This window comes from Takifugu rubripes, chromosome 14, assembly GCF_901000725.2.
Source record: "Takifugu rubripes chromosome 14, fTakRub1.2, whole genome shotgun sequence".
In the NCBI taxonomy this organism is placed as follows: Eukaryota; Metazoa; Chordata; class Actinopteri; order Tetraodontiformes; family Tetraodontidae; genus Takifugu; species Takifugu rubripes.
Window position 1 is genome coordinate 4,023,671 of NC_042298.1, and position 19,659 is coordinate 4,043,329.

Here is a 19,659-nt window from a genome sequence, read left to right on the forward strand (position 1 = left end):
TTTAACCGTGGGGACCCTATATGCTAAAGTCCTTACACTCACATACCAAAATGAATTAAACAATAGCTGATTAAACTGTGCACTGCGTTGTCATGGCGGCGGTGAAACGTGCGCTTCACTGACTGGAGACTGACGATGACGTGTCCACACCGGAAGTGATTCAAATTATGATAGTCCATATTTATATGAAGTTCACTCAATCCTGTTTTATTGTCGGTTGGGGTCCAGTTGTAGAAGGGCGGTTCTCCTAAAATCCGTAACGTGGATTTGTACGATTTGGTTATTTTCGATTAAATGAACAATTGATTGCGAGAAAACATATTTTATTGTATTCTTGAACAGCGACTCTAACTGCTTTATACGATCTTTGTTGCGGACGGAAAGAGGTGGGGCCAAAGCCGGAGCACAAGCAAGATGGCCGCCGTTGCTGAGAGGTAAGACAAAGCCCCTCTGCTGTCTCATTTTATTGATATTGTGAATTAAATTATTTAGCATTTGTGCGTTGAAGAGGAAGTGTTTGTCCACATGGATGTGCGCCTTCTACATGTGTAAGAAAACCCTCACATGGCTTGTAAAAAATCCCGACAGAATATCCGTATTTGAACGATCGAGATTGTCAACCAATTGAATTGGCAGCTTGGCAGGATGTTCCTCTTATTACCGTTACGAGCAAGGTTAGCTAGCGGGACATCCTCGTCCTAAAGGGTGTCCCAGCGACAGGAGAGTCTCGGGACAGTCCTGACATCCCGGTAAAAAAAAATAAAGGATTGTAAATGTTAAAACTGCGGAAGATTTGTCAGACTCCTTTCCTCGTAATTACCAATGACTGTCAGCTAACTTTAGCCTACTTTAGCTGCTGCGCTACTCTGACGCTTCATTCAGATCGCCGATAAATGTGAATTTAAATAGTCATTTTTTTCTGTCCCAACAACGTCCATCGGTGTGTCGTCGCCCAGGATGCAGCTCGTCCACGTTTAATCGTCAAGTCGGATCGACTTTGTTAGTGAATCGGATTCGTCCGTTCGAAGTATTTTAAAGGGATTAGAATTCACGGATGAAATGATCCTTGTACTAATAAGTCTGTTTTGGCTGTTGTGTAGATATAATGACAAAATAGCCCTTGCAAGCGAATAATGTTTGACATCCATTTTGTTTTGCTGTGGGCGCGTTTGAAAACCAGATTTGCAGCATCATTTTCATATATTTCCTGCTGCCACCTTTGTCTTCAAACAATTTGGTAACCAGGAATTGATGTCTTTAACACCATTGAACAGGTTTATGTGCTAAAAACGAAATATTCAGCTATGGTTGATGTTGGTATACTGTGCAGACGTTATATCATTATTTTTCTATAAACAAATATAGTTGTCACCCGCAATTTTCAGTGCCAAACTCTCAATGCAAATGCATATGTGCCATTAATTGCTTCAATTTTACAGGAACTATCGGAAGTAGACTGTGTTAATATTTTAGTAGACAAAACAAATTGATCCGCCCTGCACAACTTTCAAGATGTGATGTGTACATAGCCCAAAAGCTACCTGCCCAAAAGATCACAATATGGGGAAATAGACATACCTGCGGCAAAATGAGTTTTTGTGTTAATATTAGTAAGTCATTACACTGAATGAAAACACAGAAGACAGATTTATTTATACAGACACCACAGTCCTGTTTGCTCGTTATAGGCCTGCAGCAGGATGATGGGTGCTTCTTCTGATCTTTCCTGGCTTTGCCCTTCAGTTCAGAAACCCTTTTTAGCCCCGAAGAGCGATCAAAGTGCAGCCATTTGTTTGCCTTTGTTCTGTGTAAGATTAACTCCTGTACATTTGGTGCAGTATAGGCGAGGGTGCTTATTAATATTGCTTCAAGACCAGTGTTCCACATGTGGGTCGATGATTTTACGGATTACTGTTAAGTAGCCTTAAGCATGTTAAGTTTAGGTTGTCTTTACGTCTTTGCAGAATGGCACCTGTTATGGTGCTTTGGCTGGCCCTGTGCCTCACTGGGACGTGGGCTGTGGAAAAAAGCAACTTCAAGACCTGTGATCAGAGTGCCTTCTGCAAGTAAGTGCACAATGGGAAGAGAACCTATCATTTCATTATCCACCCCATAACACGGCTCAATATGGTAGAAAAGAAACTCCACTTACATCCACTCTTAATGGCTTCCACTGAACAGGCGCCAGCGTGCGTTGATACCTGGCGAGTCTCCCTATAGAGCCCTGCTTGAGACCATGGAGCTGACCAACACCAGACTCACTTTGCAACTCATCAATGACAAAAACAAGGTAAATCTAATTTTAGTTTAGTTTACTGGACTAGGAAATAAAATTGGGACAAATCAAATTAAACCGAAAGGGACATGGTGCAGAAAAAGACCTTGCCTCAACAAAATTTGCAGCCTTTGTTGTGGAGATAATGAAATTCCCACTTCAGGCCCATCAGCTCCCACTCACTTCTGTCCATCTCTTTGTACTTGCCTCTCAGGTGCGTCTACTGCTGGAGCTTTACCGTCTCCAGGGAAACATGACGAGGGTGAAGATTAATGAGTTAAAGCCGCTGAAGCCTCGCTTCGAGGTCCCAGATGTACTCGTCAAGGAACCTACGACTGAGCCGTAAGCCTCCCAAAATGTTAATTACTCCCTCTGAGGTGGGCGTCGCCATGATTGTCGTTCACAATGAAAATGACTCAACCAGAAAATAAAAGTTACTGATTTTTCCATTTTCTTATCACTTGTATGAACTGATTCCGCCTGTTAATGTTGTCCTTTGCTCTTCCTCAGCATGTCCCTCCTGTCTCAGGACGAGAACGGGGTGGTGCTCTCCTTAGGGGTGGAGTCTCAGAGGGTCATCCTCAGCGCCAGGCCCTTCCGTTTGGATATCATGGAAGGGCGAGAAGTGCTGATGTCACTCAACTCTCGTGGCCTGCTGGCTTTTGAGCACCTGAGGATACGCAAGGACACGTGAGAAAGCACACTTCCAGACACATATACAAATACCAGCAGTGGCTCTTAATCCACACCGTCACTCTGTGAATGAGTTCTGTTTTTGTTCCCATGTTTGTTTTTGGGTATTGTCTCTGACTGGTTGTTCTGTCCTCTTCTTCCTATCGTCCTAGTTTCTCCTATAAAGTTACTAGCACAGTGGCTAGTGTGTGGGATAATGTCAAGAGGGTATTCTCTAGGTAAAAACTCTTAAGATTTGTGTGTGTTCTGTTCCTCCTGCCAATGCTGCCAGTAGTGAAAATGTTTAGGAGCTGCCATAACACCAAACACCGTTGTCCCTGATATAAATGTGGCTTAGCGATAGACCATGTGCATGTCTGACTTTAATTCCAGTCCAGAATTAAATGGAAATTGAATTTCACCCTGATCACTGGAGATGAAGTGGCATCTGTGCCCACTGTAACACTGATTTACTTGTGCACTTGAGCCAATTCTACTGAATCCACTATAGTTTCAGATTTGAGCTGAACACTTGAGCTGTGTGAATTCATGTATTGAGAAAACGGCAGCCTGTGTGTCATGTGCAGTTAGCCTATTCCCCTCTTCCTCTAAATTCAGTTATGTTTGCACTTCTGTTAATGGTGATTGTTCTTCTTTTTCTTCCTTTTTATTAGAGGCCAGTTCTAAGGGTTTCTCAGGATTCACGATTCTCTGTTTACCTTTAGGCCATGTTGTGGAAGTCATATTGATTTAACAAAGTCTACAGCGAAAAGCTTGCCTGCAATGGTGAAATAACCTTATTATACTGGCATATTGACACTTGGTGAATGGGCAGCCTTGAGATTTTGCTCCCTGGTTTGTTGTGTGGCTGAAGTGTTTAGTGTTGTGATATGTAGCTGCATGAAATCACCTGAAAATACTGAGGCAGTTTTGGAATCTTCTATATCTCTAAGACAGCGTGCACCCAACTCAGCCTGTTGCTATTGTTACATAACTGCGTGATCATTACAGCGAACTGCGATCCTTTAGCATAATCGTCCCCATTTTCAGCGCTATTTGGCTTTCCACCGTTTGATGTTTAACTAGTCCTCTTTTAATGAAGTCATCTCGTCGGAAAGCTGTTTTACCACAGATTACCGGTTTGTTCTTTTGGGTATAACGCCTCAAATGGTCTCGTTCCAGAATGAGAACTTGTGATTTGAGTCCCCTTGGCATTGATCCAAAATCATATTAAATCTTTTTTTTCCTTTCACAAAGTCAGTGTGGTCGGGATAATAGGAGCTATACTCTTTATCTCCCCTTTTCTTTTTATCATAGTGTAATTTGACTCTTCATATAACATCGCTCATGAAAATATTGCTTTTCATTTGAACACAGCAACACAGTCTTGTCCCAATTTCCTCCCCTTTTTAACTTATCCTTCCATGTTTTTGCCCTGTTGATCAGTCAAGCAGACCCCGAGGCTGAGAAGAAAGACGAGGCTGAGCCAGCAGACCAGGCTGAGGTGCTGTGCTGTAGACCACTAAAGTGCTTTGGGTTCTTTTTGTCTCTCATTTAAACTTCTCGTCACACCTTTCATTCCTCTTCTTCCCAAACAGACTGCCAAAGAGGATGGAAAAGACGAGGAAGGGATGTGGGAGGAGACATTTAAAACGTTTGTAGACAGCAAACCCAACGGTCAGTTAAAACTCCCTCAAACAGATAATGTTGACAATCGTTACACTTATTCTGCCCTTCACGATATTTTCTCTTCCAGGTCCAACAGCGATTAGTTTAGACTTTTCTTTGCCAGGCGTTGAGCACGTCTATGGCATCCCCGAACATGCAGACACAGCCAGGCTCAAAACAACGGAGTGAGTATTTAAAAGGCTGAATCCAAATACAGAATGTAGATTTTCTAGTTTTTCCATCTTTGTGGATGTTTTGCCACCTGGAATCAAGCTCAAGTGTGTTCTTTCAGAAATGGAGATCCATATCGGCTCCACAACATGGATGTTTACAAGTACGAGCTGTATTCCCCCATGGCTCTGTATGGATCTGTCCCTCTCATAGTGGCGCACAACACCGAGAGGACAACGGGCATCTTCTGGCTCAATGCTGCCGAGACATGGGTGGACATTAGCTCCAACACGGCTGGGAAAGTGCGTCCTTTTTTCTTTAACAAATTAACATATATTCTTGCGCTGTATGTTGTCGTCCCCTCACTTGATTATGTTTCTCTCCAGACTGTGTTTGGGAAAATGCTAGATTATGTGCAGGGTTCAAATGAGAAGCCCCAGACAGACGTGCGTTGGATCTCTGAAAGTGGCATCATTGACGCCTTTATTCTGCTTGGACCCACACCTAAAGACCTCTTCGCTCAGTATGCCTCCCTCACAGGTTCGCAGATTGCTAAATTACCGTTTACATTGTTTCACATCAATTCTCCTGAATCGGCACATTCCAACTTGAGTTATTTGTGATCCTTCTGTGTTTGTGATCCATCAGGAACACAATCCTTCCCTCCAATCTTTTCTCTGGGTTACCACCAGTGCCGCTGGAACTACAATGACCAGGAGGATGTGCAGGCGGTGGACGCAGGCTTTGATCAGCATGACATCCCTTATGACTATATCTGGCTCGACATCGAGCACACGGATGGAAAGCGCTACTTCTCCTGGGATCCACACAAATTTTCCTCACCAAAGGAAATGTTGCAGGGCCTCAAGGATAAGAAGCGCAAGGTACAAAAGGGCCAAACCACCCTTCCCCCAGATGTAGCACTGTTTATTTCTGTTTATTCCACTTCCTCACCTACGATCAAAGGCTGCATTGAAGTCAGATTTGTTACTCCCCCAAAATTATTAATGTCTTGGTCGTGTTTCATTTTTGTAGCTGCATTTTAAGATTGACATACTTTCATTTGGTCGTAGTCGTGTTTTTTCAGTTTCTAGACTCTTCGTAGTTGTATAACTCGGTCTACGGCCATAGGATGAATGTGGGCTGCAGTTTTACTTGCACATTTAGGGATACACACATTCTGCAGGTTTGTGATTCTATCTCCTTGATATTTTTGATGTTGTCACTAGCTGGTGGCCATTGTGGACCCTCATGTCAAAATAGAAAGCAGCTTCAAGCTCCATGATGAAATCCAGTCCCGGGATTTGTACGTGAAGAATAAAGATGGTGGAAACTATGAGGGCTGGTGTTGGCCCGGTAAGAGACTAAACATTGCAGCAAAATGGAAACCAAGCAGACCGATGTTAGGGATGTGAATGGGCATTGCACGCTTACATTCCTTCCTTTCTATTCTTTCATTCTGCCATCATTTAGGGAGCACCGGCTATCCTGACTTTGCCAATCCAGAGATGAGAGAGTTGTGGGCCCAAATGTTTGCTTATGATAAGTATGAGGTACGTTGCCATCACCGATAATGCTCGACTGCAAATGATGACATAATGTACCTGGTATCTGAGTGACTCATTAATTAAGCCTTTTATTAAAAAGAATTTATCTGGTTTCTCTCTCAGGGTTCCATGGATAACCTGCATATCTGGAATGATATGAATGAACCTTCAGTCTTTAATGGGCCCGAGATCACAATGATCAAGGATGCAAAGCACGGAGAGTGGGAGCACCGGGATGTGCACAACTTGTATGGCTTCTATGTGGTCAGTGCGCACAATAAACCCACGGCTGTTTGAATAGCTCATATTATGTATAAATAGGAAATTCAGAGCCAGCGCTGTTCAGCTCAATCAGATGGAAATTACTACACTATTTTACTTAGTACTGTACGATTATTACAGCAAATGGCCACGGCAGAGGGTTTGATCCAAAGGTCGGGAGGAGTTGAACGACCGTTTGTCCTGGCCAGATCCTTCTTTGCTGGGTCTCAGCGCTACGGTAGGCATTAAATTAGTAAATGTAATAATTACACAGAATTAGAAATATTTCCAAAAGCAAGACTTAAGCAAAGGCAGCCTAAAGCCACATATGTCTGTTTAGGTTACTGCACAACATTGGATAACTTGATCACCCTGGATTACCTATTAATGTTGCAAATATGCCTCTGAGAGTTCTTTTGCTATATGGCACCAACTTCTGTTTTTGGACCCGTGGAAATTAGAAAGTGTGTGTGGTGTTTTATGTAACTTGGGAGCCACTGAGAGAACTCTTTACTGACAGATTTCCAAATCTAAAGCTGTGAGAGTACCGACGCCCCCCTTCAGCATTAAAGGGTCTGTGTCTCTCTAGGTGCCGTATGGACAGGAGATAACATTGCCGAGTGGGAACACCTGAAGATCTCGCTCCCCATGTGTCTGAGCTTGAGCTTGACTGGAATTGCTTTCTGTGGTTGTGAGTATTATAAAGTCTCTAATCTGCTGTCGTGCTGGCCAGTAAAAAAAATAACAAACCATGCTGACACTTTTTCAATGAAATGCTGATCTTTGCCAGTTAGCTGCAGGCCACTTTCTTTAAAGGTGGAGGAGCTAAACTGTTCACTGTGATCCTTCTCTCTTGCAGCTGATGTCGGTGGCTTCTTCAACGCTCCAGGCACGGAGCTGCTGGTGCGTTGGTACCAGGCTGGTTCTTTCATGCCTTTCTTTAGATCCCACGCCCACATGGACACACCCCGCCGTGAGCCCTGGCTGCACGGTCTCGACAACACCAACCTGATCCGTGACATTGTACGACAGCGCTACACCTTCCTGCCCTTCTGGTACCAACAGTTCTACCACTCTCACAAGACGGGCGAGCCCATCATGAGGTGAGTAATGGAAATCTTATTTCTCTTTCCTTTATCCTCTTTGCCTAAAGGGATATTACTCATTTGGGGTGTTTCTGTCGCAGAATGCTGTGGCTACATTATCCAAAGGAAACTGCAACGTTTGCCATCGATGATGAGTTCTTGATCGGTGAGGCGTCAAACTTTGTAGATGAATTTTGCAGGGAGATTATTGGACTCGCTAACTTGGATGTATTTTACAGGTAAAGACTTGTTGGTTCATCCAGTTACTGAGGAGGGAGTGACGAGTGTTACTGCTTATCTGCCTGGCAAAGATGAGGTAAGGCTGCACTCACTGCAGCTTTCAGGTGTTAAATTGCTGTTTTTACAGTGCAGCATCATCTGCCTTTGTATAGTCTTGCAATAAAGAGTGTATTTTCTTTGCTTTCAGGTTTGGTATGACATCCACACCTTCAAGAAGCACAATGGAGGACAGAATCTTTACATTCCTGTTACTATTAGCTCTGTAAGCTGTCTGCTGCTGATATTCATACATTTTTAAAAGTCTGCTTGAGAATCATTGTGTAGCCCCATCCTGTATTCATCTGAACTGTTCTTTCCAGATTCCTGTGTTCCAGCGTGGCGGTTCTATTATTCCGAAGAAGCTTCGAGTTCGTCGGTCTTCTACCTGCATGGAGCATGACCCTTACACTCTATATGTGGCTCTTGGTAACCAGGTAACTCAGCTGTACAGTGGCTGATAAACACTACTGTCTTTCTGCTGTGTTCCCTGTTTGCTTTGGACAAGTGGCAGCATCCAGTCTAAGTTTAGATCTTTGTCTGACAGAACACTGCTGAAGGGGAGATCTACATCGATGATGGATACACCTTTAACTATGAAAAGAAGGAGTTTATCCACAGAAAGATCTCGATGGCAAACAACATCATCTCTTCCATGTGAGCGACTATTCTCTTCCAGCCCAGTCGGAACCCCTGAGAGTTACATTCAGCTTTGATCTAGGCTTTGGGCAAAATAGAGTTTATATTTACACAATCCCTTCCAAAGACCAAGCAGCCATATAAACCAAATAAAACTAGAATAACCTCTCATCTCTGTAATGGTATCATCATCGTGCTTTGCTCCATTTCCCACCCCAAAAACGAACATGAAAACCCTGTTTTAAATCCCACCAAAGCTGAATTTCTTCACAGCCGAGTCTGAAAAGCTTTTCATACAAGTCCATGTGTCCTGAGAATAGGACTGGTGGACTAAACTGCTCTGTTGTGCAACTGTCTAATGTAATATTTTAAAAACTTGGAATCATAATGTGTGTAAAATAATTATGTGTTTGGACTTCAGTAACCTGGCTCATGATGCCCACTTCACCACCCAGTCATGGATTGAGCGTGTTGTTATCATTGGAGCCACTAAACCCAGTAAAGTTACCCTAAAGGCTGCGGGTAAGTGTGTGAAATATTCACTCATACTATTAAGACATTTTTTTAAATCATTTCCAAGAATCACAAATGAAATGCTCCTTTTTCTGTGGTACTGACTTGTTCTTTTGTCTGCAGGTGGGCAGGAGAGCAAGCTGGACTTTGAGTTTGATGCGTCTGTGTCGCTGTTGACCATCCGCAAGCCCGGCGTGAACGCAGGGGAAGACTGGACCATCACGCTCAAGTAACATTAGAGGCAGGAGAAAAACGACTGAAGATGATAGAAAAAGAAGCAAAAATGATATACCTGAAACAAGACGGCATGATGGACACAGAGGATGTGAACATAATGCACATACACGCAGAAACCTACACAGGCTCCATAATAACTTTTATGTCCCCCTTGTGTTCAGTCACTCAGCAGCACCTGAACATACCAGAGTAATCACGTCACTTTAACAATGTTTTGAAGTTGAGGAAACAATGTTTTTGTTTGGTTAGGTTTTTTTCTTATTTTTCCTAAATCCACTTGAATTGTTCATTTAAATCTGCCTATGGAGGCAGCCTGGTTTCCAGTATGTGTTTTTTTTTTTTATTGTTATTTTGCAGGTTAAACTGAGGATTCACTTTACAAATTCAGACCAACCTGTCATCATTCCATTCCTCTTCCAATTCAAGTACCTAAATTGGCAATGAGTATTAAAACCGTGCCATGTTTAAGAAACTCTGTGTGCAGTTGTGTCCCATTACTGGTGCAATTCAACTGCTGTACTTCATTTCTGAATGCCACAAAAGGTAGGAATTTCTTTTTTCCCATTTAATTTTGGTTAAGTCCCAATCTCTTTGTGTCCATCGAAGTTGCTTCACACACACACATTTACTGTGTGTGAAAACAGAGAGATGGAACTGTCCATTGCTTTTGTGAACAAACTTTTGAAATGGGGAATCACTCCAGGAGGCTGAAACTGTAATGCTTGTGCATCACACCCTGTCTACACTGCTTCCTTGTTTTATGTCCTTTAGTTCAGCATTGACTAGGTTATTTTTAATGCACTTGAAAAATTGTGAAGAATGTTTAAAGTAAAGTTTCATGTTTTACGAGATGTTAGTAGTTGTGTAGGACCATCCATGATTTCTAGCCACTTATTTGTATCTGAAGAACAGAAACAAGAATATAAACCCTAAATAAAATTGAGCAGTTGTGGATATTCACAGGGTTCTCTCCAGACTCTGGCTTATTTTCTAACTAATCAAATCAGAGGATCTTTTATGTTTGCTGTTTTGGGTTTGTCTCCACAGTCGCTGTTATGATCAAGGACCTGAGTCAATGCAAATCTCAATTTTCAGCTGTCATTCAGTGCTGTCAGACGTACTTTGGAAAAAGAGACCAAGAAAAAATAAACTTGACCAAATAATTAAAAAACAACTCATGGTCTAGTGGTCTTTTTTTAATAATCATTTTTTCCACAAAGCAATCACAGCAGCATCTAGTTATCCATAAAACTGCTGAGATATTTTCTGTGACCTTGTGGTTGCCAAATGTTCAAGTGCCCCTCATATATCTTGTTAAGTGTTTCTGAGGCTTTTGTTGATACAGACAGTATATCAGAAATGTCTTCAAATGAAAGAAATGGACCAACGATACTGAACCAACATTTCTCTTATGAAGCTCCAAATCTTTTACGATGTTTTTTTGCAAGTTAGAAGTTTGCGAAAAAAAACATTTTTCTCTCCAAATAGATTGTCAGTTTTATTATCAGCTGTTTTATGTGTGTTTTGTCGCGGGAAAATGACGTAAGCGCGACGCTTTCCAATATGGCAGCAGAAGGTTGTGAGGAGATGAGCGGCAATGGAGAGCTTGAAGACTCTTCGGGTAGCTTTATTTTCGTTCACACGTTTCAAATTTGTAGTCGTGTTACCGTGTGTGCATCGTTTCGTTTTTACTCGGTCTTCAAACATTTTGAATCGTTTTCCTGATGAAAGTGTTGTGAAGGAAATGATGGCGAGCTAAGCTAGGCTAGCGTATTAAGAGTTAACAACGAGCCCATGCTGTAAAACAACCACCTCTTGTGGTTTGTGCAAGTATGGTGAATTAATAATTGTAGCAAATAAACTAGATTCACAAAATCTATTATCAAACTCCACCTAACCCCAACCGGTCAAAGCCTTCAATGAATGAAACGTGCCTCTGCACGTCTAATGCGATGGTATAAGCAACAACAAAACCCCCAAATTAAGGTTTTTATTGTCTTCGGTGTTACAGTCATGTGAATTACGCAGTGCGATTGTTTCTGTGTAAGTACTTTAAATGCTCAATGCTAAAATAACAACAAATTTACAGAGTCTAGTGGAAGAAGAAAGGTTGAAGTGTTGAAGTTGCCATTAGAAACACCTGTTTTTCAGTTTAAGTTCTCAGCATTAAACAGAAATGCTGTGCTTTCATCCCTAACCTTTTAGCCATGGAGATGTCTGAAGTTGCTGAAGCCCCTCTTACTGGAACGGAAGAAATGTCAGAGAAAAATGGAACTGCCACGGAGGTTCCTGAGGCCCCTGTCTGTGCGGAGCCTGATTCTGTCTCCACACACCTAGCTGCAGAGGACGTGGACAAAGGACTACCTGCTGACTTTGAACGTTTGTGGACGGCTGCCAATGACAATCCTCAAGACTTCACAAGCTGGACTGACCTGCTGCAATACTGTGAGCAAGAGGTATGTCTATAGAGAAAAAGAGTGACTTTATTATTTTCTGAGCCATGTAGAAGGTAGAAATGTAAACATTACTGTCTGCAGGTTATGCCCGTCTTTTTAGTGTTTACCTCCTGAGATAAAACATGTCATTTAGCCACTTGTTCATCTTTCTTTTCTCCTGTATAGGGGAACATCACTGCATCACGCAGAGCACTAGAGAGCTTCCTGGTGCGCTACCCACTTTGCTACGGCTACTGGAAGAAATTTGCTGATATTGAGCGCCGAGCTGGGTACAACGATAGAGCAGAGCAGGTAAAGAGGAGAGCGTTTGATTAACTTGTAGTAAGGTTTTTCATCAGTTACCTATCAGCAAAGATTGAAGGTGCGTTGTGTCGGCCCAGGTGTGTGTTCAGGGTCTGCAGGTAATCCCGCTCAGTGTCGATCTGTGGATCCACTATATCAATCTGCTGCTGGGAACACTCGATATGAACCTGCCTGAGTCGCCCCCACGGATTCGCAGGTAGACCATCATATATCTTTTACATTATATGATAGAGACAATTAAAGTGAAATACAAAAAATATTCCTTTAATAAAATGTATTTCTTGTATTTCAGTGTGTTTGAGGATGCAGTCCGGGCAGCAGGTCTGGACTTCCACTCAGACCGGCTTTGGGATCTTTATGTTGAGTGGGAAAAAGAGCAGGGAAACATGAGGAATGCCACTGCTGTCCTGGACAGGGTCCTCAAAGTTCCCACTCAGCTCTACAACACTCACTATGACAAGTACGTTGAGTCTTTCTTCGGTTTTGATTATGTATTACTGATGCTTGTTGATTCTACCTATTTCATATATACATAAAATTATGCAGCTGTGTTTCTTGCTGATGAGTTGCTTCCTGCTCTGCCTCCTGCTCCATCAGGTTTAAAGAACACCTGAACAACAATGAGCCTAAAGAGATCCTTTCTCCAGAGGAGTATGAGGAGCTGAGGGCATCATGCCGGCAAAGCCAGAAGGCCGACTGTGCTGAACAAACACAGGAGGAGAAGCAAGAGACGCCACCCGGGGAGGAAAAGCCCACCACCCCTGAGGGCCTGGACACGGTAAGAATCAATGTCTGTACTACTGGGGTTTAACTTAGGTTGTTCTTTTTTTGGGGTAATTCTGCTTCCCGCTTTTAGGAGGAATTGAAGCAGAAGATCAGGGAAAAAGTGTCGCTTCAGAGGGAAAAGGTGTACCAAGAAAATGAGGACGAGGTCCGCAAGAGATGGCACTATGAAGATGCTGTGAGTGTTCAGCTCTCTGCTCCAATTTGGTTGTTTCTCCTCAGATTTCTTGTAATTTATCTCCCTCCCTATAAATCTCTTTCTTTCACTTTGTCACTTTGGATATTCTTTCACTGTCCTAACATAAGTAGTATGAGTAAGCAAAGTTATAAACTTAAAACAATGAGAAAATCAAAAGCACATAACGTCTCTCTCAATTACAAAACCACCAAGTGTCTGGAGCATGAATTAAATTCAAGGCACTGATATAGTAACAGGCTAATGAAACATAAAAATATTATTTTAAATGTTTTATTTGGAGTCTTTGTTTTAAATTATTCTCCTGTATCATTCCTCCTTTAAACAACCCCATAAGTGTCTGGAAGAACTGAAGAGAACATTGAAACGAATCAAATACATCCTTCGTTTGATTTGACCACCACGTGAGAGCATGCTCTGCTATGACCTGTAGATCAAACGTCCATACTTCCATGTTAAGCCACTGGACCACCTCCAGCTGCAGGCCTGGCACTCCTATCTGGACTGGGAGATTGCCGAGCTGAACAAAGACACTAATCAGTCCAGTCAAGGTAAAAACAAGAGCTTTGGTCCTGAATTTAATCCCAGCACATGAACACAGAAGTCCTTATCTGTCCGTCCTCTGATAGAGGCACAACAGTCATCCACAGAGGAGTCGGAGCCTACAGCCCAGCCTCAGGAGCCATTAGAGGAGGTCACCGGTCACCGTGACGACCACAGGATCCGCGTACTTTTTGAGCGCTGCCTGATTGCCTGTGCCCTGTATGAGGAGTTCTGGACCAGGGTAAATATAATAACTAATGCCAAAAACACCTGAAACCAACAGTGGTCACATTTGTATGTTTTATACACATTTTGTATGTGTCCAGTACACTCGGTACCTGGAGTCACACAATGTCGAGGAGGCGCGAGCGGTCTTTAAACGAGCCTGTGAGATCCACCTGACGCGCAGACCCAACATCTGCATGCAGTGGGCCACCTTCGAGGAGAGGCACGGTAGGACACACCACAGCCCCTCTGGTGCAGGTTAAATTGGAAACAGGAAACCCTTTACTGTGGCTTTACCGTATTTCTGAGTACATTTCCTATGGAAGAACTTCCTCGTTCTTGAGACCCTGTTCTGGCTGCTCGTTCACTTATAACTGCCCTTTATTTCTTATTCCCCACTAAGGTAACTTGAGCGAGGCTCGACGGGTGTTGGAGACAATAGAGGAAACCGTGCCGGGGTTGGCTGTAGTCCGTCTGCGCAGGGTGGCTTTGGAGAGAAGAGCCGGCCAGCTGGAGCGATCGGAGGCTTTGCTGCAGGAGGCTGTGGCTGGATCCAAAGAGAAGCCCACCTTACACGCCTTTTACTCTATAAAGCTGGCTCGTTTGCTGCTGAAACTGGGCAGGAACCCCAGCAAAGCCCGCACGGTCCTACAGGAGGCTTTAGAGATCAGTCCGGTCAGATCAAGATTTATTCTATTTCCAGCTCTTGAGCTGCATCACATACACATTGAATATCCCGTTCAGAGAGCTTCGCAACTAGGTTTCAATCCTTTCTTTTTTTCTTCCATTAGAATAATGATAAACTCCATATTAACTTGTTGGAGGTAGAAGTGTCAGGAGACACCTGGGCCTCAGATGAGGTGGTGCAGGAGTGTGTTACGCGAGCTCTGGCTGCTCCCCTCACCCCACAAACTAAGATCCTTCTGTCACAGAGAGGCCTCCAATTTGCTGAAGATTACAGCAACTCAATCCAGAGGTTAGAGCTCAACAGGGCGTCAGCCATTCTGGCAAATCCCTCAGAATATATGTTCCTAAAAGCTGGAGCCACGTTTCTTTTCTGGGGAATGATTGACTAGGTTCATGTCTGTTGCAGTGTTCTCTCTTTGTATGAAGGCCACCAGAAACTGCTGCAGGATCTGGGTGGAACAAAAAGAGGAGCAGAGAACGGGTGAGAGCCTGGCTCAAAGTTGTTCATGCACTGTTTTATATGGCTGATTAATGGCTGGCTGGGTTTTAGGGAGGAAGACGCAGAGAAACTCGGGAAAGGTGACGAAGATGCGGCTGTTGCTGTGTCTGCAGAAGCCTCGCAGACCATGCCTCAGGTCCCCATCACAACACCCCCTCCCCCGGTGACTGACATGAGCGGACAGGCTGCGTACGGGGGATACAGCAGCTGGTACCAGGTGGGCTCACACATATATGGTATAGACCAAAAATGTCAACAGACTTTTGACTTCTGTGTAACTTTTTATTCATTCTTTCTTTCCAGCAGCCCCAGTATGGCAACTATGGCTACCATAACACCTGGAACTACAACCAGGGTTATTATCCTACCAGCTAGGGGGGGCAACAGAGACTCTGACAGCTCACATGGGCACAGGAAGCAGTTTTATCTGATATGAACAAATGTCTCAGCTGAACAACAATCACAGTGGTCCTGACACTCAAATACCGTCATTCTTTTGCCCCTCCAGAGTTACCTCAACGTCCTCCACCTGTGTGAATCAGATGCATATTATTTGTGATCGATGTAATCAATGTTCCTGCTGAAGGAAAAGCAGGATGGCAGAAATATTGATGCTCATACAGTTTTCCATTTTATTCAGAAATATTTTTGTATTTCTTTGCAAGCTGACCCCTCCTCAAACTCCTTTGGGGTTGTTTCCGTGCTCAAAACATCCCTCAGACATTTTGTACCAATCCCAAATAGGATGTTTTTGTAATGTATATAAAAGTGTTTATAGTATGTCTCCGTGCAGCCGTTTGTGTGGCGTGTTTGTGCCTGTGACCGAGAAAAACGTTTGGATTTGTGGCAAAGATAAGCTGTTCATTTCTACCGCGCCAGTAGACTGAGAACATGAGAGTTGAGGAGCTGCTGAAGGAAACACAAATGGACTCTTCACATTGATGCAGAAGCAGCGATTCCAGCTTCACCCAGTTGGAACATGAAACTGAGCTTATGGCAGAAAAAGCATTAATAGAAGTGAAAAAACCTCACACTGATATTGTGCTGGATATTATGCATAGAAAACAGGTCTCTGGTCCATTTATCATAAATCCTGGATGTTTATTAATCTATTCTAGTTTTCTATGGGTAAATAAAATCCTAAATACAGTTAGACCAGTACAGCCAAGTAAGGTTGATTATTTTATGTAGATTCTTGTGTTTACACATGCATTATCAACACTTTAATTTATAAAAAAAAAGATACAATGTCACAAAATCTGGAAGATCAGGTGTTGATTAAGAATCAAGAAGTGTTTAATGACAATGTGGCCGAATCCATCATAAACCAGTGGTTTGATTATTACACTGTCCATCAAATTTATTCTCTTAAGACGCCAAACCAGCCGCGGCCTACGAGTCCACATCCATTCACTTGACTGGTTTGAGTGAAACTAAAAGGTGGAAGGCCTGTCCCTGGATCAGTCTCCTCATGTTAATGTTGTGGAAGTGGTGAGGTAGGCTCACAGAGAGAATCCTGCTGATCTCACTTTTTAGCAACAACCAGAACAGCAGAAGGCACCAAACCTAAACGGGGATGAAAGGGACCAATTGAAGGTTGCTAGTGGGATCAGTCACCTCGACAGGCCAGGAAAGGAGAAGCCTTGTGTTCATCACTACTCACCCAGTTCTTTCAGAGGCTTCTCCATGTCCTGCTCAGTGTATACATGACGGGGGTAAGGTGAGAGCAGCGTGAAGTCCTGGCCCTCTGGCACGTTGCTGTTCATCTGCACGTAAACGCGCACCGCCGCTAAAGGTTCAAGAGCTTTAAAGACCGTAGTGATGGTGGAACCATCCAGCAGACGAACCTTTAAGAAAAACAAAAACCCAAGAAAAACATTTTTGACAGAACATTCTGAATACCAGCGACAGAATGTCACCAAACGCTCCCACTGCAGTGGTGTCAGGTGTGTGGTTAGGTGCGTCACCTGTATCCTGGATTCGTCGTACTCTTTCTTAGAGGGTGGAGGACCGTGACTTGTGGGAGATGAGGGGCTGGGCTGGCCAGGTTGAGGACATGTTGTTGCTGCCGCGCTCGGTTGCCCGCCGCCTCCAAACTAAGGCAAAAAAAGGAATCTGATTCAACAGACGCTGCTGTAGAATGTGTTCAAGTGCACGGATGTGTGAACAGACAATGATTTGGTTACCTTTTGTGCTCTCTCCTCTCTGTCTCGTGCTATCTTGTCTTTAACCCTTTGCCTGGCAGGAGTAAGGACGATGCACCGAGTTACGGACACGGAAAAAGGAGTGTTATATTTACCAACATTGGACTTTTAATATAGTAGCATGCAGGGAGGTGATAAAAATTCTATTTTTTAAAAATTCTTTCTATTACCTTGCTAATTTTTCCTCCATCTTCTCCTTCCTGCGCAGCTCTGCCAGTTTTTTCATTTCATCATCCTGCAGCTTTTGGCGAACCTTCTGCAGCTCCTGGCCCTGCTTTCTCCTCTGTATTTCCCTCTCCAACAACTCCTTCTGCTCTCGCTCTCTTCTCTCTGCCTGCTTCACTCGCATCAGATCCTCCAGCCTAAAGAAACACAAGGGCTCCCTTTGCTTTACTGAGTTCCTTGAGTTACAAACATTTCTTCAACAAGATGGGCAAGGAAATAAACAAGTTCAGTGTTACATCTAAGTACCAAATTACAGGTATTGGTCACAAACGAGGACGGCGGGGATGCGTGGATGGTGCGCGTGCTGACCTTTTAACCTGCTCAAGTTTCTCCTCCTCAGTTAAAGGTGTCCTTGCACTTTCCTCACCATCGTTACCGCTGCCTTCACCTGTAACACAGGAATATCTGTCAGTAATAACTGAAGCAATACTTATACATGCAGCATAACAGCTGTATACATAAATCTGTCTCCATTATGTCACATGCCAGCTAATGTAACTACTGCACACTCACTCATAAAGAAAAATTATTTGTTGTGAGGTTATTTGTTTGCTTCTCTGTATGTTTACGTGAATTAAATGCCCCTGCTAAAAAAAGAGATGCCAACAATCTAAAGAATATTTGACATCAGATATCCATTAACTGGTTCATAACAAGTGTAGTCAAACAAGTCAAATACTGCTTGGTTAAAATTACATTTAGCTGTTTCCCTCCCCTGCTTCCAACAACACCAGTGCTCTCCGACCTTCAGCAGTGTCGGCCAGCGAGGGCTCTTCAGGAGCGGGTTTGGTTTCATCTTCTCCTCCCAGGACATTTTCTGCAGGTGGCACATAGGGTTCATCAATGCCTGGGTCCTCCTCATGTTCCATTAACCTACAACGAGAACATCCCACACATTTGCATAAAGGACACGTGACCAGACTCGTCCAGACAGTTCTTCATTCAACAAGCCGCTCAGACTCACCAGTCCATGGCCTGTTCAATTCCCTGGTTTCCAGTATATGCAACGGCCTTTTCTCTGAAAATGTGAATAAACGACTTATTGCTTAATTCGCCGTCACTTCTAAAATCAGATTTCTAGTTCAAAAGAAATCCAAATGAGATCACTCACGCTCTGTTTCTGTCAAAGCCCATCTCCAACAGGCTCTCCAGAGTTGTTTGTTCAGACATTTTGATCTTAAACACATTGGACAGCGAGAAAGGAATTATTTAACGTATTTACACACTCAATACTACCCATGTCTTGAAACTGGAAGCATTGCTGGAAGGTGAAACAACTTATTATTGCAACTACTACAACCATAAAACCTCTTGTTTGGCCAAGTGTGGCATGATGGAGGTAACATTCTTTATTTTAAAAAAAAAGCACGATAAGTTTAAACATTTATATTATATTATTACAACTAAGTTTCATGTTATATCTACTGCTCTGTGCTAAAAGTTGCAAAAAACGTGGATAACAATCGAATTAGCCACAAAGGGAGCTAGCTGCTAGCCTTCCTATGGAAAGATTCAAATATCAAGCACAAATTCTCTGTGCCAGTTCAGTTCCAGATATCTGCTGTAACAAAGCGTGTGTATTATTTACTGTGTGTAATTTGCGTCCTAAAAGAAGCAATGCAGATTGACATTTTATTACAGCATTAGTTAGCTACTTACACATCAGCCAGCAGCGCTACAACACTACGGAAAGCCACATAGGACAAACCGCGCCGGGCGGTTTTCCTCATGGAACTCGATGCCCGAATTGTGGATAAAAATAATAAATGTATTAATAATGACTTTATTCTCGTTACTAATTACTTTAATCTTGTAAATAATGACTTTATTCTCGTTAATAATGAATTTAATCTCTTAAATAATGACTTTATTGACGTTACTGATTACTTTAATCTGGTAAAAAAAAAAAATTCTTAATGTGGCCCTATAGCACATTTAAAAAAAAAAGAAACTACACATTAAAAGTAATTATTGATAGCCTACAAATGAACGTTGTAATGAACAGTGTACTGAGTTTTTAGTGTAGCTAAATAAAGTGCTAACATTGTGAAACTTATAGCATCCCTCTTATGCAGGTTTATTTTTTTCTATATAATGATTTAACTGGCTTAGTTCAGTATCTAAATTTTCAAGCGTTTCACTAAGCATTTGTTTTAACATCAGTGTAACCTAAATGTGAGAAACAGGGTTGAAT

The 19,659-nt window shown here is 42.8% G+C and overlaps 3 protein-coding genes across 7 annotated transcripts; 2 read left to right on the top strand and 1 right to left on the bottom strand.

Moving 5' to 3' along the window:
- The first annotated feature begins 222 nt into the window (after nucleotides 1-222).
- ganabb (glucosidase II alpha subunit b) lies at nucleotides 223-10,518 on the top strand. Of its 4 annotated transcripts, none has more exons than XM_011610527.2 (25): nucleotides 223-434; nucleotides 1,965-2,066; nucleotides 2,182-2,290; nucleotides 2,490-2,617; nucleotides 2,786-2,965; nucleotides 3,121-3,186; nucleotides 4,394-4,451; nucleotides 4,546-4,624; nucleotides 4,704-4,800; nucleotides 4,908-5,088; nucleotides 5,173-5,326; nucleotides 5,435-5,670; nucleotides 6,016-6,142; nucleotides 6,260-6,339; nucleotides 6,457-6,597; nucleotides 6,736-6,832; nucleotides 7,184-7,285; nucleotides 7,454-7,697; nucleotides 7,781-7,845; nucleotides 7,919-7,995; nucleotides 8,107-8,181; nucleotides 8,279-8,392; nucleotides 8,503-8,612; nucleotides 9,016-9,116; nucleotides 9,231-10,518. In XM_011610527.2, the coding sequence occupies exons 1-25, from the start codon at nucleotides 415-417 to the stop codon at nucleotides 9,338-9,340; spliced, it is 2,853 nt and encodes a 950-aa protein (XP_011608829.1). In that variant the 5' UTR covers nucleotides 223-414; the 3' UTR covers nucleotides 9,341-10,518. The 4 variants fall into 4 exon arrangements, with proteins under 4 accessions (XP_011608829.1, XP_011608828.1, XP_011608831.1 ...); XM_011610526.2 differs by lacking the exon at nucleotides 223-434 and adding an exon at nucleotides 511-548; XM_011610528.2 differs by lacking the exon at nucleotides 223-434 and adding an exon at nucleotides 726-749.
- Nucleotides 10,519-10,867: 349 nt separating this feature from the next.
- Nucleotides 10,868-15,828, top strand: LOC101062333 (pre-mRNA-processing factor 39). Of its 2 annotated transcripts, none has more exons than XM_011610530.2 (15): nucleotides 10,868-10,965; nucleotides 11,550-11,800; nucleotides 11,966-12,091; nucleotides 12,181-12,299; nucleotides 12,396-12,563; nucleotides 12,701-12,881; nucleotides 12,960-13,064; nucleotides 13,516-13,633; nucleotides 13,712-13,866; nucleotides 13,952-14,078; nucleotides 14,254-14,525; nucleotides 14,642-14,826; nucleotides 14,944-15,018; nucleotides 15,088-15,253; nucleotides 15,340-15,828. In XM_011610530.2, the coding sequence occupies exons 1-15, from the start codon at nucleotides 10,908-10,910 to the stop codon at nucleotides 15,409-15,411; spliced, it is 2,178 nt and encodes a 725-aa protein (XP_011608832.2). In that variant the 5' UTR covers nucleotides 10,868-10,907; the 3' UTR covers nucleotides 15,412-15,828. The 2 variants fall into 2 exon arrangements, with proteins under 2 accessions (XP_011608832.2, XP_029703564.1); XM_029847704.1 differs by having other exon boundaries at nucleotides 15,343-15,828.
- Nucleotides 15,829-16,121: 293 nt separating this feature from the next.
- On the bottom strand, nucleotides 16,122-19,210 carry ubxn1 (UBX domain protein 1). The gene is made up of 10 exons (XM_011610531.2): nucleotides 19,125-19,210; nucleotides 18,577-18,641; nucleotides 18,430-18,483; nucleotides 18,211-18,338; nucleotides 17,775-17,853; nucleotides 17,411-17,602; nucleotides 17,223-17,274; nucleotides 17,004-17,132; nucleotides 16,700-16,883; nucleotides 16,122-16,602 (listed from the first exon to the last, which is right to left on the bottom strand). Exons 2-10 carry the CDS (start codon nucleotides 18,633-18,635, stop codon nucleotides 16,562-16,564), a joined length of 918 nt encoding a protein of 305 aa, XP_011608833.1. The 5' UTR covers nucleotides 18,636-18,641; nucleotides 19,125-19,210; the 3' UTR covers nucleotides 16,122-16,561.
- Between the last annotated feature and the right edge of the window lie 449 nt (nucleotides 19,211-19,659).